This window comes from Phascolarctos cinereus, unplaced genomic scaffold (genome assembly GCF_003287225.1).
Source record: "Phascolarctos cinereus isolate Bilbo 61053 unplaced genomic scaffold, phaCin_HiC Scaffold_4;HRSCAF=312, whole genome shotgun sequence".
Classification (NCBI taxonomy): Eukaryota; Metazoa; Chordata; class Mammalia; order Diprotodontia; family Phascolarctidae; genus Phascolarctos; species Phascolarctos cinereus.
The window spans coordinates 86949876-86974083 of NW_027555847.1; the positions used below are offsets into that span (position 1 = coordinate 86949876).

Consider the following 24208-nt stretch of genomic DNA (forward strand, 5'->3'; position numbering starts at 1 on the left):
ATTGTTGTTGGAACTGTGAACTGGTTTGGCCAATCTGGAAAGCAATTTGGAATACTGCCTAAAAAGTTATTAAACGCTGCATATCCTTTGACCCAGAGATATGACTACTACGTCTATACCCCAAAAGTATATATATGAAAAAGAGGGAAACAACCAGCTCTATTTGTAGTGGTGAAGAATCGGAAACTGAAGAAAGTGCCCATCAAAAAGGAATGATCAAACAAATTATGGCATATGAATTTTATGGAATCCTATTGTGCTGCAAGAAATGATGAATGGATGGTGTCAGAGAAACCTAAGATTTGTATGAACTGATGCAGAGGGAAGTGAATAGAACTAGGGAAACAATTTATGAAATAATAATATGGTAAAGATAAATAACTTTGAAAGACTTAAGAACTCTGATTAGCATTATGATCAACCATGATTCCAGAAGACTCATGATGATGAAACATGCTACCCACCTCCAGAGAGAGAGCTGAAGCACTCAGAGTGCAGATTGAACCATATTTGGGGGGGACATGGCCAATGTAGGAATTTATTTTGCTTGACTATACACGTTTGCGAGGTGTTTTGTTTTTCTTGCTTTCTCATTTGAAGGGTAGAAAGTGAGAGAGAGAGATGGTGGATCTTTATCTGAAAAAAAGAATTTTTAAAAATGAGTGGTCCCTAAAAGCTCTGACATTCTATGACTTCACGGTTCCCCTTCTCCTCTCTCCCCTAAAACTCCAGGAACAGATCTGAGCATGTAAGTGGTGATCAGGGAAGGATGGAGGTGGTTAGATATGAGAAAATGAATGGGAGGGCAAGGATGTTGATCTAAAATGACTTCCCTGTGAAGTAAAAACCAACTGAGATAGACTCAGACAGATTGGGAGTATCCTCTGATATGTCCCCAATAGCCTGCTATTAGCAAATTTAGGACATTTATTCTCTTAAAGATAATGAGCACTCCTTCCTTTAATACATTTATTAAGCACCTACTGTTTGCAGAATTGGGTGCTAGATATTCCAAAGACACAAAGATAGTCCCTGTCCTCAAGCACTGTAGATAATAGGATTCAGAAGAGACTTCAAAGATTATTTAATCTTCCCTGTTCATTTTACACAGGAAGAAACTGAGGCCCAGGAAGGTTAAGGCATTTCAACTCAATCAATCAATAAACATTTATTAAGGGCATACCGTGTGCCAGGCACTGAGCTAAGCATTGGGGATAGAAAAGAGGCAAAAGACAGTACTTGGCCTCAAGGAGCTTACAATCTAGTGGCAGAGACAGCATGTAAACATATGCATACCAACAAGCTATATACAGGATAAATAGGAAAATTGAGTTCTATTTTGGACATATTGAGTTTAAGATGTTTACTGGTCATCCAATTCCAGATGTCTAAAAGGCAGTTGGAGATGTGAGATTGGAGGTCAGCAGAGAGATTGAGGCAGGAAAGGTAGATTTGATAATTATCATCAGAGAAATAGTAATTAAATTCATGATGAGATCATCAGGTGAAATAGTATATAGTGGGAGAAGAGGAGAGGGCCCAGGATGGACCTCTGTGGGACACCTATGGTTAGTTAGAGAGCATGATGCAGGAGGAGAGCCATTAAAGGAGACCAAGAGGGGGTGATCAGATAGGTAGCAGTAGAACCAGGAAAGACTATCAAGAAGGAAAGAATATTAAAGCCTGAAAAGAGGTCATGGAGAGGTCAAGGAGAAAGAGGATTAAGGAAAGGCCATTGGCTTTGCCAACTAAGAGATCACTGGTAACTCTGGAAGTAGTTTGGGTAGAGTGATGCAGTTAAAAGTCAAATCGCAAGGGGTTAAGAAGAGAGTGAGAGAAAAGAAAATGGAGATTATCTATTGTAGATGGACATTTCAGTGAGTTTAGTTACAAAGGGCAGAAGAGATATAGGATAATTAGCAGGGATAGAATGATTTAAGTAAAGGTTTTTTCAGGATAGGGGAATGTTTATGTTGTTATTTCGTCATTTAAATTGTGTTCAACTCTTCATGACTTTCTTTGGGGTTTTCTTGGCAGAGATACTGGAATGGTTTGCCATTTCCTTCTCCAGCTCATTTTACAGAAGAGGAACCGAGGTAAACAGTTAAGTGACTTGCCCAGGGTCACCCAGCTAGTAGTGTCTAAGGCCAGATTTGATCTCAGAAAGATGAGTCTTCTTCCTGACTCCGGACCTGGCACTCTATCCACTGCACCTCCTATCTACCTGGGCATGTTTGTAGGCAGTAGGAAAGGATTCAGTAGGGAGGGAGAGACTGAAAATAAGTGAAAGAGTGAGGATGACAGGGGATAATCTGTTGGAGGAGAGAAGGTAACTTGAGCAGGAAGATGGGTTAGCCTTGGTAAGGAGTAAGGCCACATTATCACACAAGACTGAGGTAAAGGAAGAGATAATGACAGAAAGGCACGGGAGTGATAGGAGATAAGGAAGAGAGAGAGAGCTCATGATGAATGGCCTCAATTGTTTTTCTGTAAAATGTGAGGCAAAGTTCTCAGCTGGGAGGGGTGGGGGGAGGGGAGCCATGGGAGATTTGAGGAGGGGTGAAAAGGTTTGGAAGAGCTGCTGTGGGGAGCGGGTTAGGGACTTGATGGGGGGAGTCTAGTAGGATTGCTTAGCAGCAGTGAGGGCCCAGCTGAAGTTTCTTAAGTAGCAAATCAAGGATTCGAATTCAGTTCTTCTGCCTCCAGAGCTAATTGGGAATGGGAGCATCAAGCCCTCACAGTAACAGGTGGCCTGCTGGGAATGACAGAAGATAAAAGGAAACAAGCATTTACTAAGCTCCTGCTATGTGCCAGGCACTGTTCTAAGCACTTTATAAATCCTCCCAACAACCCTTGGAGGCAAGTGCTATTATTATCCCTATTTCATAGTTGAGGAAACTGAGACAAACAGAGGTTAAATGACTTGTCTAGGGTCACGCAGCCAGGAATTGTCTGAGGCTGGATTTGAACTCTGCTCTTCCTGATTCGAGGCTCACTTAGTCACCTCTGAAAGGCAAAGGGAATCAGTCTTCAAATCAGGAAAGGAAAAGAAGGAGTTAGTACAGAGGAATCTATCCATTCATTCCCCAAACTAACAGCTAGAGTGTTCTGTGAGAGATGCCATGTGACTCTTAACTTTCCCAAGTGTGTTATTTATTTTAGGCAGTCTGTTTCCTGGTCCTTAGGAACAGTAAAAACACTGTGATACACTCCCCAGGGAGAGCAGGGGAGAAGAGGAGCCAGGAGACTTCATCTTGTTGTAGGATGTAGCAGTAGACAAGGAGCCAGTGAGCCAGACCCTACCTGGAGCCAAGGGGAGAGAAGAGCGGGTGACCAAGAGCTAGTTCAGGAATTAAGAAACATCTTCTTTGGGGCTGGCACCATCAACAGACCCTAGGCTGAGCTTGGCAAAAAGCTTGAGGATGGTCCAGGCAGCTCAGTGGGAGAAGGCCAGGACCGGAGCTGGGATGCCGTGGGATCTAATCATACTGGGGCCTGGAGCTTGAGGGGAGATTAGAGAAGGTACAAGCTCTGCTAGGAATATGTATGGGGAGGGGGAGGGATGAGCTTGCCTGGAAATCCACTTCTCTTTCTTCCTCTTTGGAGGAAAGGACCTAATCTGGATAGAAAGGGGATTCACGCTCAAGCATGCACAATTCCTGCCAAAGGGAGCTTAGACCTGGAAATGGGAGGGGATGGAGGAATGGGTGGGAGATGAGGAGCGGAGCTGGGAAACATAAGGAGCTATTGTTTTCTGGAGATGGGGGAGGGAAGGCAAAGGGAGGGCTCTGCCCCTGCTGGGGACTGAGGGGGACTGAGGGCTCCCTGGGAGAGGAAGCCACTGAGCCAGTGTGGTGTGGTATGCTACAGTGAAAGGGGTGCTAGGACAGGGATGGGAAGACCTAGTTTAGACTCCTGACCATTCTTATTAGCTAGGTAACCATAGGCAATCTTCTCTTCACCTCTTTTTGGGCCTTAGTTTCCCCATCTATAAATTGAGGGGGTTGTACTAGGTGATCTTTGACATCATTTTCATCCTTGACTCATTAGGATTATCCTAACAATAATGGGGCCTCGCTCTCCCTGCAGCTGAGTGGGCCAGGACCCAGGCTGTCCTTTCTGCTGGCGTTCCTTTCCCCTTAATCTCTCAGTCACCCAGAAGCTGGGTTTGGCTGAGGAAGTTGGTTTGCTCTGTGTGTGTGTGTGTGTGTGTGTGTGTGTGTGTGTGTGTGTTGGGGGGAGTTGGGGGGAAAAGGAAAAAAACCTCTCAAGTTACCATGGGAACAGGCAGGACTTGCGCAGTCAGTCCTGATTCCTTAACTCCCTTGAATCATAAATAGAAATGCAATTCGGGCTCATTGGGGAGAGAATGTAAACAAAGACGATTGGAGGAAAGGTCCCTAGCTAGGGTCCCTCCACCCCTCTTCTCGAAAGACACTGAAGTTGGGGGTAGGGAAAGGAGTCCGTCTATTTAGGGGCCTTCTAAGCCCACCCTGACCCAGGCAAGAGCTGCCTCCACCGATTCTCTCCCCCAGAAGCCAGATCCAGGGTGGCTCTGGGTCACCCTGGAAATTCAAATCTGATCTCTGTTGGTGTTAACTCTAATCCCAACCTGAATCTTCCCACTTTTCCTATTCCTGTCTACAAAAGGTAGTTTGTTTTTTTTAAATGTCATTTACTCCTTTGGCAGTCTGGTGAAGCCTATAGACCCTTTCTCAGAATGATATTTTTAAATAATCAAAGGCAATACTAAATTTCAGTTAAAGGTTAATGAAAATAAGGATGTAATTTTTTATTTCTCGTCCAAGTTCACAGATCCCCTGAAACTGATCCTCCCTTGTACAGGGTAAAGCAAGCACATTCATGGCTGCTGTAACAAATTACTGATGTAATGATAGGAAGTAAGGGCTGGGGCAGATGGGGATAGGGTAGGTGAAGGGGCAGAACATAAGTGTAAATCAATCATCACATTTACCCTGAGAAAACTACTATCCCAGACTTGGCTCCGGTGGATTGTGGGAAAAACTGAAGAAAAGAATCTGAGGGAGACAGAGAGGAATCAGACCCAGGCTCTGATTTGAGAAGCCACACAGTCTAGGAGCAGAGCAGACAGTAGTAGGGGGTCAGAAATGCCTTCTCAGAACTCAGAAGAGGATCACACCTGTTCTTTGTCCTCAGGGACTGCCCAGTCTTCTGCGGAGACAGAGGAGCAGACCTGTTCCTTGCCCTCAGGGAGCTCCCAGTCTGGAGAGGCAGAGGAGGCTCAGGAGAAAAAGTTTAGAATTGGGGAGATTCTGAACATAGGCTCAGATAAAATAGACCATGCTTGATTTGAAATGATGATATTCCAACCTTAGGGTTTCTGAGACATGTCCCCTGAAATGAGGAAGGACTGAGCTTGCTCTATAGTTTTCTTTGGGACTATGGGTATGTGTTTATTAAATGTTCCTGTCAAAAAATCGGGATAAGCACTTAGCCTGTTCCTTCCTTTTGCTTCTACTCAAGTTACCTTTCTCTCAGGCCCTAGGCGCCAGCCTCACAGCTTCTTTCCCCCCTCACTTCCTGCCCCTGACATGAGTTCTCAGTTCTTAGGAGGCTGCTCCAAACAACAAGGAAACAGATGTGGTAAAACAACAGTAAGAAGAATTTTTACCAAGTCACAGGTCAGCCCAACAAGTCCTCCTTGGTGTTTGTTGCAATGTCAATCACTGGAACTTGGTCTCATCTTTCTAGTTCCTTCATTTCAATTTAATTCTATTAAATGGTGGTAGTAGTAGCAGTAGTAGTAGTAGTAGTAGTAGTAGTAGTAGTAGCAGCAGCAGCAGCAGTAGTAGCGGCAGTAGCAATAATAAGAATAAGAACAACCCTTTCAAAGCCCAACCAATTGTTCATGTAAGGGGAGGGTAATGGGAAAATTAGGGAATGCCAGCAGGATGATGGACAGTGGGGTCTCTGAGTGCCCCTAGACCACTCACTATGGTAGTTATGATGGCCTGGCAGGAAACCTGAAACCATGGCCAGTTGGGCTCTAGTGATGCCACTAATTGGGCTAGCGCCCCAGGCCTTGTGTTACAGGCTGGCCCAACTTGGAACCATCTTGGAGATCACTTTGACACCAAGAAGAGAAGAACATGTGGTACTTTTTTGTATTCTGGTTCCACCTCAGGAGAAGGCAAAATATATTGGCATGAATCTGAAATACCAATAACCCACCTGCAGGAAATGTTTCAGGACATATGGCTCTGGCCACTAAAACAGGCGAACCGCAGGTGGGCAGGAAACGAATTGAAGATGCGAATGTTTTTGGAGTATTATGAGCCATTACTACATCATAACACACTTGGAAATAACCTTACCAGTTATAGACAATGACTTTGTACCACTTTTTGTCAACAATACCCTTAGCTCCGAGTCACACAGCAATATATTGCAAATCTAGGCAGGACAAGTAGAAGAAATAACTTCATGCCTCAACCTGAATTAGATGAAATGAGTATTCACTCATTGACTTGTTACTTAAATCCAAAGAAGGAAAATTTGAAGCATCTGAAGTCACTAAAAACTTACACTTAACACAAAGTACCAAAAATCTTGCCCAATAGTGAAATGAATTGCAAAAATAATGCCTAGGTCTCAAATAATTTTGAAAAGAGGATGAACACATTAAAACTGAAATTTTGAAAAACGCTTTTTTAAGTTTAATAGTGTGAAGCCACCTCATAGCTCAGCTATGCTAAAAGAGTTATTTTTGAAAATCCATTATCAGCTATAGCCATAATGCGTTTCCCCACAATATTTGACAGAGTGTAAAAATGTTTCATGACCTGCACACAAGAGTACATGGTACAGTAAGAATCATAGGAAGAAAGGGCAGAGTTATATAGAAATAATCCCAAGTCTAAGAGTCAAATACCACATAATGGTGATTCGATGATTATTGAACAAGCCATCTGAAAGCACCGTAACATTCACACTACCTTTTTTGATCATTGAAAAGCCTTCGACTCAGTTCTACACTCATGGCTTAGTCATCAACTGCAAGTATATAAAAATTGCAGGGCTGGCAAGAATCCTAGAGCTTTTGATGTTCATAAGGAAAATTGCTCTCTATTTAAAACATACCACACTAATAATACAGTAATGTTAAGAACAACTCATATAAAATGTGGTAAAATCTTCCATGGAGACAATCTGAGCCAAGTAGGGTTCTACTTAGCCTTAAATCCATTATTAATTATCCCTCTTGACTAGAAATGATTATTGATTTCAAGACAAAGAAGAAATTGTACCAAAATATCTTTTAATCACTTGAACTACATGGATGACTCCACTAAAAAGCATATTAAACAGCATCATCTCACGAAAGCTCTCTCCAATGATATAAAAATATCATTTGCATTTGATAAGTGCAAAATTGTTCATATACACCAAGGAGTGATAGAGACTGAAGGCTTTGAATATGAATTTAATTGAACTTGTGAAGTATCTTGTCTACAAATACCATGGTCTTCAAGGAAAACACATCAAGGGGCAGCTAAGTGGTGCAGTGGATAAAGCATCGGCCTTGGAGTCAGGAGGACCTGAGTTCAAGTCCAACCTCAGACACATAGTACTTACTAGCTGTGTGGCTCTGGGCAAGTCACTTAACCCCAATTGCCTCACCAAAAAAAAAAAAGAAAGAAAGAAAGAAAGAAAAAAGACGTATCAAGTACAAGTCTTTCAAGGAGAAAACTAAGGCTGTATATGTTAAGAAACTGAGAGGCATTTTGAAGATAATGTATAATGGGAAATGCACATTTAATGCAATTAGCCTGTGCAAAACCAGTCAGGGGATGCTTTTGGCACAGTAAAATGGAAGACGATAACTTTAAAGGATATTTTAAAAAAAAACTCGCTCCCTACAATGTTAATGAAACACAAGGCATCCTAAGTGCCGATGCCTGGTATACAGTAAGTGCTTAATAAGTGTTTGTTAACTGATTAATACTTCAAAAAGGAAGAAGATGATTGATGGATGTTCTCAGAACACATAATAAATAGGTTAAAATGTACAGAATATGTTTGGGACAATCCCTACTTCATAGAACATTAGTAAAGTCTGACAACAGGTATGTGTCTGTGTGTACACATGCACAAGTATAGTACACACATAATTTATAAACACACATGTATATGCATGTATGTGTATATATGCATATACATAAAATATGTAGCTATATGCCAATGAATCCAGTGACCTGTGTATATACATATATGCATATATACATATGTATAGTGTATATGTGTATGTACATATATGTCATAGGTGCATATATACATATATCCCCCCCACTGGATTTTTTTAATGTAACCAAAAGTGTTTTATCTCCAGTCAGTGCCTATGAAATATCTAAGATCCAAAAGTGGAATGAAATGGTATTCCACGGATGATATCTGTATGAATGCAAACAACACATTGAAGCAGATTTTGTTGTTGTTCAGTCATTTTAGTTGTTTTCTGACCCCATGGCCCCATTTAAGGTTTTCTTGGCAAAGATACTGGAGTGGTTTGCTATTTCCTTCTCCAGCTCATTTTACAGGTGAGGAAACTGAGGCAAACAGGATTAAGTGACTTGCCCAGGGTCACACGGCTAGTGTCTGAGGCCAGATTTGAACTCAGGAGGATGAGGCCAGGCCCAGCACTCTAACCACCAGCACCATCTAGCTGTCCCAGAAGCACGAAATAAATGACTCAGTCATACAAATTTATTTATAGAAATGAAGAAGTTTATGCTAATAATTTAGGATCATTTGTCACTGCCATCAGAAATGACAGAAAGGTTATCCGTAAGGAAATCAGATTCACTGATTAATACGGATCTTGTAATGAAATAGGGGAAATCGTACATTTCGTTGCAGGTTGCAAAAATAGAGCACCCCGAGGATACCTAAAAAGTAACCACTTGATTGAATGGCTAAGACTATATAATATAAGTTTGATATCCTATATAGACTAACAGATGATAAATCCCTGTACTACAAACACAAACCCCAAGATATCTTTGAGAATTCAGGAAATAAACAATACTAGAATTTGAGCATCATTTACAGACACAACTGTCTGGACATAACATTGGCTGGATCACAGAACTTTAAGAAAGGAAGACTTGGGTTCAAATCCCTTCTTAGACACTTTGAAGTTTATAGCTCTGGGCAAATCACTTAGCTTCTCCCAGGATTCAGCTCCCTCTTTTATGACCTCTATGGTCCCTTCTACTTCTAAATCTGTGATCCTATGAAAACTCATATAATCTCTAAATTACAGTACATGGAAGGAAAATCTTTCAAAACATAGAGACTTAGCAGAAGAAATGAAAATCATGTAGGAAGAAGACAAGGTCTATCATGTGATCTACCATTGGATTTTTCTCAAATACTTTCAGTGAATCAATAGAAGATGAGCTCACATTCCAATACTCTAATTTAGTTACAATAAAGTCATTTATTTACCTATACCATTACCTATAAAATATTAAATATAAAAGAATAATAGCAATGTAGCAACTAATTCTCAGACCATTTATATCCATATCTAATTTCTTAAAATATGAGAAGAGGATAAGGTAACAGTTATAGTAATAATAATGATTATTTTCTATATTTTGTTACATGATCTGTATTAAATCAATGAGTTTTGATTCCTTAACAATTATTATTGTTATATAACTATTACCTTGTCTTATTATTATCTATTATTAATACCTTGGTCTTCTCTAGGCAAGACAGATTGAACATAAAATTATCAAGGACTAAGCCCTTATTGTATATTTCAAGAGACTTATTGGCATCCTACAATCAAAGCCAAATGGGAACAACACATTCAGAGCAATTAATAACTTCACAATAACATACACTTTTGAAACAGTGAGATGGGCTACAGATTTAGAAAGTATCCATACAATATTAATGAAACAAAGGGCCATCGCCCCAAGGAAGCTATAGAAAGCATAATGCTTTGTCTTCAAAAGGAAGAGAACTATTCTCAGATTACATAATAAACAGGTAGAGAAGTTTAAGGAATACTAGAATCTGCCATTTCCCAGAGATCAATAGTTAAGGCTGAAAATAGGGATGTGTCATTGGACTTACCAAATATGACTTATTGATGTTGGTTTGCCTGCAGATGGAACCTACAAAACCTCTTCCTTTTCAAAGAGGATCAATGACATCACGGGGTCATGTCTTGAGTTGCATGTGAGTTGGATTTAAATGAGGCAGAGTTGTACAAAGTCATCAGTCTCACTCTCTCATCCTGAGTAGTCAAAGTCCAGCAGCAAGAGAAATGTCAGAATGACTGGCAAGGGCCCAGGATGCAGTAGATGACCTTGGCATCTTCAGTGTCTGACCAAGCTCTAAGTGCTCTATTAACGCCTGCTTCAGCTGCCTTCATGGACATTGGAACAAATTGTTGTCGTTATCCATTCTGCCAGGGGAAGTCTTCATATGTTTGTGATTCACATCTGCCTAATTCAGTAACAGAGTTGAGGCCTATCAGTTAATTGAAACTTGGTTTAGCCCATCTGCCAAGATGGTTTTACCATCTTTACATATGCTGCAGCTTCTTGGAGCCACAAAACCTCTGAGATCGAAGAGTGGAGCCAAAAGGCTGGCCATGGCTGACATTTACATGAACTCAACCAACAAAATGTCCACGAAGAACTGAACAAAAGGCAGAGTCTTGTGTATTTAGTTACAGAAACAGAGGGATATATTATAGCCTTTGGGCTATACCATCCTCCCCTGCTAGCACTCACAAGTTGGGTTCCCTGGAGTTAAATACTCCAGGTTCCAAATACTCTATTTCTGTCCTCCTAGCTCTCAACCTCTCACCAATGTATTTCACTTTGGGGTAGTCAGAGGACACAGTTAGCTCAAAACAAAGGCATTTTATGAATGACAAAGTCAGAAAAGTAGTAACAAAACACCTCCCCCATAAACCCATGGTGTGATGTCCTACAAATACACAGAATGTTAGTGGGAAAAGTGGATGCCCAAGGAGTTCACAAATGGAGAAGCACATATGTTGGGAATATGTGTGGCCTAGGCTCTAGTGCTCCTGTTTTTCCCATGTATTCTCAGGGTGTCTTCCAGTTGCCCCTTGCAGAGGGTGTGGTGTCTTTGCTGAGTGAATCACTAGATGCCTCCACTTAGGTGGGCATGTGGCGTCAGTGCTGGGTCATAATCAGGCTTTAGCTTCAGGTTCAGCTAAAATCCTAGCCCAGGATTCCAGCCATGTTCTCTTAAAGAACTAGAATCCATACCCATACCTAGGGCCTGTAGGTTCTGGGACCTGACATCTCCTGAGGAGGACTGCAGCTCCAGTTGCTAACTCTCAACTCCCCTTGCCAACTTGCAATATATGGTGCATGCATAAAACCAATCTACCATTAGGTATGCTTATTACGGCTGACAATACATTACTAAGACTCACACTCATCAATGCATCCAATGAAACTGTATTGACTTTTCCATAATACAAACATCAGACCCTCTGGGAAGAGACCACCACCTTGATTCCTAAAGGTCCTAGTAAGCATTGCTTAAATAGGTGCTCACGACAAGATTCCCACTCTGCCCGGCCAGAGGAAACATGACAAGATTCTGTCTATCAGAACTGCTCTCATGCTTACATTTCCAAGTTTGGGGAAAGCAGGAGTTTGCTGTAGTCATGACACAGGAGTAGGTTGATGTCTGAGGCCTCCTGTGGGTTTTTATGTTCTAGCTAAGACCATTTACAAATTACACCTAAGTTCTGATTGGTGACCATTACCTGAGCTTATGATAAATGGAAACTCTCCATAAAAGCTAATGTCATTAGCAGGTGCTTATCTGTGCTTTACGAGATTTGGGAGGGACACATGCCATTAGGAATTATTTGCCAGTTTTGGCGGACATAGATCACTGCCGAACTGTACAGCTTCTCTTGATGGAGAAAAATACCTTATGTAACAAGTACTTGGTCACAAAGTGGAGCTGCTCATTCTATGTTATTCCCACTATACAACTACTTTCAACATGACTCCACAGCTGGATTCTCTCCACTGGATGCTGCCATATACTTCTGCTTCAAGATACCATTGCCAACGGTGGGGGAGAGGAGAGAAAAAACCCGCCTCTTCCCTTGTTAGACCTTCCAAGAGGCACAAGGGGAAAAGTGAAGAACAAATAAATGCTCAGCAGCTGAGTTCTTTCTCCATAGCTGGAATTTTTTCCTTAACTCTGCCAGGGCCAGGCCTCCCCTGTTTATATCCTCATACCAAAGCTTTGTCCATCCCACGGGCAAATCCATTGTCTCTATCAATCTTCAGCCAAATTTTCTGATCCTTTCATATGCAAAATGACCCACTCAGAGGCTGAAAGTGACACATCCTTACACCTGCCCCTTGCGCCCTCAAAGTCTGAAAGCTTCTGTAATTTCGGAAGTGCCATTTCGAGGTTTACCAGGCCCTTGTTCACCCAACAGCTCTGGCAGATAGTGCGTAATATCCTACCCATTTTACAGATTAGTGCACTTTTACAGGGCTTATGCAAAGATAATAGGATTTTAGATTTGGAAGGGACCTTAAAGATCATTTAGTCCAACCTTCTCCTTTCACACACAAGGAAGCTGAGGCCCAGAGATGGGGAAGGATTTACCTAAGATCACACAGAAAGTGAGTTATAGAGCCAGGACTCGAACACAGGTCTCTCGACTCTTAAGTCCAATGTACCTCCCACTACACAACAATTATGCATTATGATATTCAAGTTGATTCAATTCAACTAACTCAGTGACCTATGGACTATGCCTTTGTTGGAGGTGGAGTGTTAACAGAGATAATAATAGTAACATTACATCAAATTCTAAGGTTTTCCAAACAGTTTACCAATATTACCTTGTTTAATCCTCACAAGTCAGCCCTAGGAGGTAGATGCTGTTACATTTAAGGAAAATGAGGCAGACAGAAGTTAAGTGACTTGTCTAGGGTCACCCAGCTTGTAATTGTCTGAGGCTGGATTTGAACTTAGGTCTTCTTGACTTCAGGTCCAGCATTTAATCCACTCTCACATTTTCTTTCTTATTTTCGAAGTCTGGCCCAGCCTTTGGTTCTTTTTTGATGCCCCAGGAAGTGACTCTTGGATTCTCCCCCAACATCCATTCTGTTTCTTGGCCCTGAAGGATAATACAACTGAAATACCATCTTCCACAGGAAGCCTTCCTTAACCTCTCTTAATTCCCATGCTTTCCCCTGTTTATTTCCTATTTATCCTGTGTACGGCTTGCTTTGTATATATGTTTTCATGTTGTCTCTTCCATTACAGTGTAAGCTCCTTGAGGGCAGGGACTGTCTTTTGCCTCTTTGTATGCCTAGCTCTTAGTACAGTGTCTAATGTAGGCACTTAATAAACATTTATTGACTAGAATAATACAAAGGGAAGGCTAAGACAAAGGCTCACAAAAGCCAGTGCTATGGGAGGGTGTTTGGTGATACTCAGGCTTCATGGGAGATGATGCATTGATAATTCTTCACAAAGAAAGAACTCTAGTAGCGTAGACATGGGGCCAGGAAATCTGAGGTCAACTCTTTATTCCAACACTTGTTATTACGGGACCATGGGCAAATGACTTCTCTTCTCTTAGGTTCTTCATCTGTAAAATGAGGATAATTATATTTGTACTCCCTCCCTCACAAGATATTGAAAGTATTTCAACCTGACTCCAGGTTCTCTGATTCGAAAATCAGTGCTTATAGTGGACTATATCATAGGGTTCTAATTTTGGCTAGACACATGGGTCCCACTTTCAGGGGGACCACCTTGGTGGCACAGATTGGGGAGAATAGGAATGTAGTGGGCGCCGTTAGGCAGGGGTGGAGGGAGCCTGAGGAGTCAGCTGAATTTGCTTCAATCCCTCTGTATTTCCATGTCTGTAGAAGTCTGACTTTCTCCTCTGCTTAAAGGATGCTCTTTTCATACACTGATGGGGCTGGTGGAATCTGTTCATGAACAAAGCTTCTGGCCTGAGACAGAGATAGCCCCAGGCCCTCCCTTGGAGATCAGGCCAGGACAGACACAAAGACATACAGTGAATATGAACTGGGGAAGATGGCTAGGAGAAAGCTTTTTATGTGGAAAATTCATTTCCTCCTAGCCCTAAGATGTATAGGTTATTATACCTCTGGAATGATCAAAAAGGACTCCACTGTCCTCTTGGAGGCTTACTGACTGGAAAACTAGGTAGCAAGCCCCAAATAATGACCTGAGAATCCCAGACCACTGGCCACACCATTTTGTGTTCTCTTGCTTGTGAGCCCAGGTGTTGGGGCTGACTGAAGACACAAGGGTTGGTGGGTAAGGAATAGTGCCCAAGGAAGGGTGGGAAGAAGACTGGTAAGCAGAAATTTGATAGGCACATGGCTGGTGGGCAAAGAATGGGCAGATTGGGGCAGGTAGGTGTGGAGCCATAACACTCACTAGCTGTGTGACTCTGGGAAAGTCATTTAACCCCAATTGCCTTGCCAAAAAAAAAAAAAAAGAATGGGCAGACTGAGGTCTGGTGGATCTGGCAGACAGAGGTCTTTTCAGGAAGGGACCAATGGTCAAGGAGCTGGTAGTCAGGTTGGTGATAGGTCTGGTAGGTAAGGAAATAACAGGCAGTGGGTATAGGGGTATAGGGGCCAGTGGACAGGGTAGCTGCTTAGGAAGGAGACCTAGAGACTGGGGGAAGGTAGATAGGGATATGACAATGAAGTAGGTTGGTGAGGAAGAGGCTAGGTGGACTTGCAATGCAATGCAAAGGGAAGAGGGTGAATAGGGAGGTGGCTGGGCACAAATCAAGCAGACAGGTGGCAAATGGGATTGGCTGGTCAAGGAAGAACTGGGCATCTCATCCTCTCATGATTCCTCTGGGCTAGGCCTTTAAAACGGCTTAAACAGATATGACACAGAGGCCTGAACTGTCCCAGTTTTCCACTTAAAGAAAAATCCAGCGAGAAGCTGGAGAGATAAGAAGGGCCAAGCTAAAGAGGAGGAGAGGAGAGGAGGCTGAATCAGGGATTAGCTAAATTGCTCCAATTATGCAGATGCAAATTCAGCATCTCTTCGGCTGCCGGTCCTAGTCCCCTGGTATCCCTTAGCAGTAGTACATCCTGGATGTTGGGATGAAGAGTCTCTATTTTTAGCCTTCATGTAAATACCACTTTGGAGATGAACTGGACTTGGCCTTGGGAAAAAAATCAAACAGAAACAACAACCCTGTTTCCAGAGTAGAGGCCTGGGAGAAGAGCAGGACCCTGGAAAGAGAGGGAAAAGACCAGAGGATTTAAAGCTGGAATAGGCTTTAAAGATTATCTAGTTCCACCTCTCACACTACAAATGGGGAAACTGAGGCTGTGAAAGGTTAAGTGGTTTGTAAAGGTCATAAAAGGGGAATAAGTAGCATAAAAACTGGGATCTGAAATCTGGGTCTCTGACTCCAAGTCCAGCACTCATCGCACTATGCCATAAGACAAAACAGCCACAATACCTATTGCTTTAGTATTTTGAGATTTATAGCACTGTCTTCACAACAACTCTGGGAAAAGTCAAGAAAAATTTTGAAAATGAGGAAACTAAAGTTTACACAATTTACTTGGTCATACAATTAAGAAATATCAGAGTCAAGATCTGACCCTAAAAGGGACCCTGCCTCCCCTTCCCCTCATCAGTACTTGAGGATCCTTTGGAAGGAAAGAAACAAGTATTTATCAAGTGCCAGGCACTGTGCTAAGCACTGGAGATACAAAAACAAGCAAAAGAAAAGTCCCTGCCCGTTAGTTTTGCTGATGCTTTCAACTGTATCGTTGTTTGTCGGGCATATTAATACCCATCGGAGATTTCAGTCCATCCTGTTGGACTGAAAAATCTGGTTGATGAACTTACAAGAATGGTAGAGGTGGAGTTCCATCATCAATATGGATATGGGGGTCATGGTGGTACATCAATGGCATGGAACCATGACTCTGTAAAGATGCTCTTCTTGGCAGCTGGAACATCTGCTTTTGAAAGCTCAGTATGACATGATCTTCTCCTTGACCTGCCTCTGATTTGTAAACTGATTATATTGGCCCTCTTCCCCCATCTCAGGGTGAGAGGTTCACCTTAACAGCTTTTGTTGTTATACAGTTGTTTCGGTCATGTCTGACTCTTCATGACCCCATTTGGAGTTTTCTTGGCAAAGATATTGGAGTGCTTTGCCGTTTCTTTCTCCAGGTTGTTTCACAGATGAGAAAACTGAGGCAAAGAGGGTTAAGTAACTTGCCTAGGGTCATGCAGCTAGTAAGTGTCTGAGGCAGGATTTGATCTTAGGTCTTCCTGACTCTAGGCCTAGCGCTCTATCCACTGAACCACCTAGCTGCCCTACCTTAACAGCAGGGGATCTTACTGAGGATGCAGGATTGCAGTGCCAGTTAAGTCTGCCACAGGGCCAGCCACCACAAAGCTCTTACAGAATAAAACTTTCTTCCTTGTGCCTTCCTTGCCCATCCTGTACTGAGCGTCCACTTTACCACGAAGAAGGCATGAGACTGGGCCCACCACTATCGTATCATCTGGATCATCTAAACTCTCCCCATGCAGCTGGAATCATTGAACACTGGAGTGGACTCTTAAAAGTGCATGCTCCTTCATCATCACAGCCCTGATTTTGAGGAGTAAGTAGCCTACCTCCCAGAGGCTGTGTTTTTAACAAATCAGCATTGCCCCAAGAAGCCTGCTGATTTCTCTCAGACCCCATGAAAGCATTCAGACTAACAAAACACCAAACATATGATAGGTTTGGGTTAATACGACAAAAACCAATAACAATGAACCAGCACTCAAGCCCACAAATAGCCAGGACAACTTTGCTCCCTGACCCCCCACATCCCTTTCAGTAAGTCTTTGTCTCTTAGGGACATTTACAGGCGTCTAGACTTACAGGACTACCCTAGGTAGGCCTCCCATCCCCTCCCACCCTAAAAAAGCCAAAAACACCCAGAGTCAATGAAGGTGTTGCCTTACCTTTCCATGGACAGTGCTCATAACTCACAAGGCCCAGGTTGGCTGCTCTGCATTGTGGCTCCAGTCCCTTACTTCTCTGTTTGAGTTCTTTTTTGGTACAGAAACTTGGTCCAGAAACTCTCCCACTAAGTCGTCCTCACCTGACATTGGCAGGTGGTGGTGCCGTGCAGCACTCTATTGAGTGCTGGACCTGGAGTCAAGAAGACTTGAGTTCAAATTCAGACTCAGGTACTTGTTAGCTGTGTGACCCTGGGCAAGTCATTTGACTTCTGTCCGCCTCAGTTTCTTCAACTATAAAATGAGGGTAATAATAGTACTTACCTCTCAAGGTGATAAGGCTCCAGTGAGATAATATTTATAAAGTACTTAGGCAGTTTCTAGCACATAATAGGCACTTAAACTTGTTCCCTTCCTCCCTTCCCTTTTCTTCAATTCACATGGTTCCTTAGATATATGCCTGTCTTTCTCCAGGAAACCCAGTCTGAATCTGCAGATAGCCTTTCTTCTCTCCCTGTATGTCTTCAATTCTCTGATATTTCTAGGTTCTAGACCACATTTGAAGACCAAGCCCAAGCTTATATAGTTCAAGTGTATAAAATAGTCCTAAATTAGCAAACAACTCTTTTCTAGCTTAGGACAATGCAAGTTTACACCTTGTCAAAGAGTTAACCTTATGAGGAGTGGATCTCACCCTTTGGGAAGGAGCCGGTAGAGAGAATCAGAATTCTCTTTTCTTGCTCTTCAATTCATCAAATATTAATGGATCTACATGTTATGTGAGGAAGCGGGACACTTTGAAAAGAATTCTAGCAAAGGGACCCTTATTTCAACATACTCTCTTGGCCATACCTCACCTTTTTGGGTGAGTACTGATATTTGGGTTCAAAGCCTGAACTCAGGACCATCTCCTGGGCTTTGTGAATGAGCAAGTTATTTCATTTTCTTCCTTACTTTCACATCCTATCTCACAGGTAATTGTTGAAGAAAATAAACCTTAAAATACAAGAAAAATAGAGGCCATTGTCATATTTTTCTTGGTGGGATGGTTGAAGGTTGGAGAAGGGACAGAGAGAGATGCTTTGGGAGTTTTGCCACTGGAATCTCAGTAGATCAGAGAGTCATATACATGGCACCCTACTCCTTGTCCTTCCTTCCTTTTCCCTGGGTTATAATTGAAGCAGGGAACACAAACTGTTCCCTGTCCTCCCAGTCCCACCCTAGGGATTGGGCTGTTGCCAGGAGCTACTGGAGGTTCCATTCTCACCCATTCCCACCGATCTGCCACACAAGGTCTTTCTTCTCCTAAGAAAGTATCCCTGGGTTCTGCCACATGCGTCGCAGGAAAAGAAAAAGCTGGGTTCTCCAATACCTCCAGCTGGATACTTGGTCCCTAGGAGCTGTTGCCCTCATCCACCCTAAGGCTGTGATGTGAAATATTGCCAAGGTTGTGTTGGATAGGGCAGCCATAAAGAGAGGGACCCTGAGTTTTCAGATGAAGAAATCAAAGCTATTTATACTCATATGAAAAAAAAATGCTCTAAATCACTATTAACTAGAGAAATACATATTAGAATAACTCTGAGGTACCACCTCACACCTATCAGATTGACCAATATGACAGAAAAGGAAAATGACAAATGTTGGAGGGGATGTGGAAAAAAGTGGGACACTAATACATTGTTGGTAGAGTTGTGAACTGATCCAACCATTCTGGAGAACAATTTGGAACTATGCCCAAAGCGTTATAAAACTGTGCATATCCTTTGATTCAGCAACACCACCACTAGATCTGCATCCCAAAGATTTTTTTTTAAAAAAGGGAAAAGAATCTATTTGTATACCAATATTTATAGCAGCTCTTTTCATGGTGCAAAGAATTGGAAAATGAGGAGATACCCATCAATTGGGGAATGGCTGAAAAAATTGGGGTACAAAATTGTAATAGAATATTATTATGCTGTAAGAAGTGGTGATCAGGATAATTTTTAAAAAAACCTGGAAAGACTTAAATAACTGAAGCAAAGTGAAGTGAGCAGAACCAGGAGAACATTCTACACAGTAACAGCAATATTGTAAGATTAATCAACTGTGAATGACTTAGCTATGCAATAAAATGATCTAAGACAATTCCCAAGGACTCATGATGATAAGTGCTATCCACCTCCAGAGAAAGAGCTGATGGAGTCTGAATGCAGATCAAAGCATACTGTTTTTCACTTTATTTTTTCATAAGTTTTTTTTTTCGGTCTGTGTTTCACAACATGACTTTCACAATTCAACATGGAAATATGTTTTGCATGATTGTACATGTATAATGCATATCAAATTACCTCTTCAGGGAAGGGAGAGAGGGAGAGATTTGGAACTAAAAAAAAAAACCCCAAATATTAAAAATTGTTCTTATATGCAATTAGGGAAAAAAATAAAATTACATGTAATTGGGAAAAAACCAAACTACTATTTTTAAAAAATAAGATGACAGACTGCAAGAGCTATGGAATCTATCAAGAAAGCATTCCCCATCACCAAGAACCAAGCCCTTTTTCCTGAATCCCCAGTGTTGTGGAGAGTAGCCTAAGGTGGCCACAGCCCAGGCACTTATCCTTGTAATTGTAGGTCTGCAGGCCCCATTCTGGAGTCTATACAGAGAGCTAAAGCCTACTCCCCCAGCCCCTGGTGGCAGCCTAGGAGTGGCTACTGGGACCAGATATGTGGGGCAATGACCCAAACTGGGCCTAAACTTGATAGGGGCAGGGTGGAAGCTGAAGCTACTTTAGAGAGCACTGAAAAATACTAGCTTAGAGTCAATGGGCAGGGTGGACCCACGAGCATGAGGGTCTGCTAATGTAGGCAGGAAAGTCAGGACCAGTTTTGCACCTGGACATCTGTTTAAGAGGCCTCTACAAAGAATTCACACCCAGCCACATCCATATAAAACTGCTACCACTATTATGCCCATTCTAACCAAGTGAAACCTACTAGGATCAAAACCAGCAGCAATATATACAAGCAGTTGCTCCTAAGAGCTTTCCTATGAAGGGTGAAGAAATCAAGGAGCTAGGCAGCATCTTTACTGGCTGGAATACAAGTCAACTCAGGCCGTGAAAGACAGGTCAATGTTGTTGGAGACAATAGACAGTTCAATTCTGCCTCACTCATTCAGGGGGTACTCATTCAAGGTCAGACTGGGAGCCTAAGGTTAAACATTGCCAGTCCTAGCACAAACCAAACTTTCTTCTACCGGTTAAAGAGTAATCAGAATAACAGGTTAGAGTCGGTTCCATCCAGTTGACACAGGCAACACTTGGAGAGGCAGGCCATTTTGATGGTGAATGTGACAGTGCCTATGTTGTCCATGAAAGTGCCCATAGTACCCATACCAATGTCACTGGTATCCATGGTAGTGCCTATGACGGTGCCTCCAGTGGTGTTTGTGACATTGCCCATGACAGTGTCCAAAACAGGATACCCATCCCTAAAGATCCCCCAGACCACTTTAGGGAGAGAGTGATTACCATATATTCTGGTCCCAAGTACAACCTTTTCTCCAGTGGAGCCAAACCATCAAGAAATCCAACCTCAAAAATCCAAGTTCCACTTACTCCCAAAATCTGACCCCAAAAGTTATTTTTGCCATCATCCCCACCAAGGCTGGGGTGGACAGCAAAGACATAGACCTTTGCATGGTATCTACTAATGAAGAATTCATAAAGGGCTCCAACCCTGAGAACCAGGCCATCTACATCAGAGACAAAAAAAGTCTCCAGTTACCCCATGGCTACATGCAGCATGGATGGCCAAAAGCTCTGCTCTAGGCAGCTCCCTAAATTTCAGGTTCCCCATGCCCTGGGCTCCTGCCAGCCAGACAAGGAGAGCATGATGATAGATATATGCACTTATCAGACCAAATTTGGAGTTGTGTGTGAAGGAACTAAATTTCATAGGGAGAGTCACTGCAAGGACAACCTCAAGAGCCTTACTCTAGAGGCACGGCCCATTTATGTCACAGACAATGTGGTCTGCTCCCGATCTCCCACCACCCTGACCATTGAGTCCCAGCAGGTTGAGCTTCCTAGCAAGGTCCAACCCTGGGCCACCCTCCCTGGTCCCTCCCAGACATCTAAGGTCACGGACAGGGAAATCACAAAGTCAGTGACAAGGAACAGCAATGCAAATCTGGAAGAGAAGGGCAGGTCTATTACTCTTGTGCCCACAAAAATTGGACTGCTTAGTGGTCACATACCCCTGGAGCCACCCTACTTTGTTGGACAAAGTATTCTAACCTACCAGAAGGAAACCTGCTGTCCCTGGGCAACATCAGACAAGGGGAATCCTACACTCTCCTTCTTGGCCCCACAAACTTACTCCTCATCAAACATCTCCAAGAGGTCAGTGACCATGGAGCACAACAAAGGTACCACACTCAAAAGCCAATCCGAGGAATCAACCTCCTATGTCTCAACCAAAGACAAAGGGTTCACTGTCCACTCCTATGACAGCAGTATGATAGGGGGTGTTTCTAATACAGCTGAAGTCCCCAGAAAAAACACCGAGTCTCTCCAACGTGTTCCCCTCTTCCACAAGGAGTTAGGTACAACTACAGTGACTACCAGCACAGGCTCTACCCAACTGTCAATGCAAAACAAAAGTATATCTGTGCCTCTGACCGCCCATGGAGGTGTACTAAGGATGACCCTCTTACCAAAAACCCATGTCTGTTCTGGAAAGGATGGGATGAGTCAGGGTGTGACAAGCGAGAATACTAACACCAAGACTTCACGGGGTAGAGCCAGCAGTGCCAGCTACAGAAAATCCTCGGATAAGAACCTGTCCATTGGCACCTATTACTACCCTGAGGTCACTTATAAGACATTGCCCATGGCTCTGGTGGACAAGGGGTATAATTGTACCAAGTATTCCCTCACTGACTTAAGTGAAAACCATACAATGACCAACCACTTTGAATCATTCAGAGGACCCTGTTCTGAGCTGGCTTCAGGTGCTGATTTCCAAGAGCATCCCCCTGCCCAAATGACCTCCTCCCATACAACAGACCTCTACAAAAGCCTGGCTGCCGTGGTGATAGACACAGGAACAGGTTACAGCAAGTGTGGTCTGGCAGGCGAGGATCATACACGCGTCATAGTGCCTACTCGGGTGGGGATACACCGAAACCCCAAAGGGGACAAAACACCCTACTATATCACAGAGGACATAGAGTCAGCTTGTTCTACGCTGATCCGTGGTGTGGTTACTGACTGGGATGCCCTAGAAGCCCTCTGGAGCCATATCTTTTACAGCAAATTATGCGTGGCACCTGAGGAATTGGCTGTACTGGTGGCTGATTCACCAGTCTCTCCCCGTACCAATCGTGAGAAGGTCGTTGAGCTCCTATTTGAAGGCTTTGGGGTGCCTGCCATGCAAACTGTCCATCAGGCATTACTCACCCTCTATGCCTATGGCCGCATCACAGGACTGGTCATAGGTAGTGGGCATGGCACTTCCTACGTGGCTCCCATCATCACAGGCGAACTGGCACCACTGAATGTCTACCGTCTGGATGTGGCTGGGAAAGACCTCTCCGAATACCTCTCCCAGCTGCTTTTGGCTGGCGGGCAGCCATTGCCCAAGGCTGAGGTGCTAACTCACATGAAGGAGACCTGCTGTTTGTGACCCTTGACATGGTCTCTGAACCCAGGGAAATAGAGGACAAGTTTCGGCTTGACTTTGTCCTCCCAGACAAGCATGTTCTCTCCCTTGGGTCTGAACGGTTCCGCTGCCCTGAGGTCTTGTTTAAACCGGACATCCTGGGCCTCGATCAGCCCAGTCTACCCCAGCTGGCCCAGATTAGCATTAGCCAGCTGGAGCAGCACTTGCAGGAACAGCTGTTAGCTAATGTAGTTCTGGAAGGTGGGACCACCCTGCTGAATGGCTTCTCTGAGAGGGTCCAGCAGGATCTGGGGCCCACAGCCACAGTCTTATCCTTGCCTCACCGTGCCATGGCTGCCTGGCTAGGTGGCTCCATCATCGCCTCCCTTGATTCCTTCCAGACTCTGTGGTTGAGCCGTGGGGAATATGAGGAAGAGGGCCCGTGGGCCATCTATAAGTACCATCTGTAATAGTCCTGGAAGTATAAAGTTACTCTGGAAGTCAGAGAGGGCTCTGGGTCTCTGATATCTGTTGGGGTCATAGGATTCCAGTTGAGATGAGGTAGGGAGGCTTCAAGAGACATAATGCCATGTCCCTGATACTAAATGCTCCAACCTTGCTGAATAGGGGATCTTCTCTTCCTTTCCCTATCTCGCTTGGTGACGCAATCAGCCTTCCCCACTCCACTCCATCCTCTCTATCTAGAGTCAAAGATCCTTCAATCCCCACTAGATATGAGAGGAAAATATAAGCTCCCACCAACAAACCTAGTGTCTAGCCTAGCCTAAGCAGGCTGAGTTTCCCCTATAGCTCCTGATTCTGGGATCACAAAGATAGTGGTACCCCAAGAAATGTCAATCTGTCTTCTTCCCCTCTATAAAGGACAACTGTCCCGAACCTTGGGGGCCCAAGGAGCTGCTTCTTCTCTGGGATTTGCCCCGGTTGCCCAGGCGACCAGCACAATTACCCTTGATTGCCAGCTGGTTGCCATGGAGATTTCAAACACAAAGTAATAACCCACACAGCATTCCAAATGACTCATAGCTGGGGGGTGGGGACAGAGGGAGAGGATCCTTCCTTTTTGATGGCATGCAGGATTGTGGTTGGAGTGGGGGGGAGTGCGGAGGTGGTCCCTGAGACTTTCACCCCTCCAGATCCAGAGAAAATGGATGCACTCTCGTAACACCCAACCCAGAATCCAACCAGCCAGCCAAGGGACTAGGCCCTAGCCTCTTTCCCTTTTCTCCTGCAGGACTTCTGCCATAGGTTCATTCAGCACCATGGAAGACTCCATTGACCAGGAAGCTATAAATCAGAAAGGATCCTTCCTTGTTAAGGAATGTCCAGCAGGGATAAGAGGGAGACATGGGGCACAGGGGGGTGAGTGTGGCTTCTCCTACAAGCAGCATACCTTAGAGACATTTTTCCAGTGTGTAGGAGATGGAAGTGAAAAATCAGATATGGAAGTAAATAAATACCAAAGGAAGGAACTAGAAAATAG

General features: G+C 43.4%; 1 protein-coding gene across 1 annotated transcript; it reads left to right on the forward strand.

Moving 5' to 3' along the window:
• Positions 1 to 19905: 19905 nt before the first annotated feature.
• On the forward strand, positions 19906 to 23606 carry LOC110216894 (uncharacterized). The gene is given in 2 exon segments (XM_020998939.2): positions 19906 to 22723; positions 22726 to 23606. Coding segments are annotated over 2 exon segments (2343 nt in total). The 5' UTR covers positions 19906 to 20832; the 3' UTR covers positions 23178 to 23606.
• The last annotated feature ends 602 nt before the right edge of the window (positions 23607 to 24208 follow it).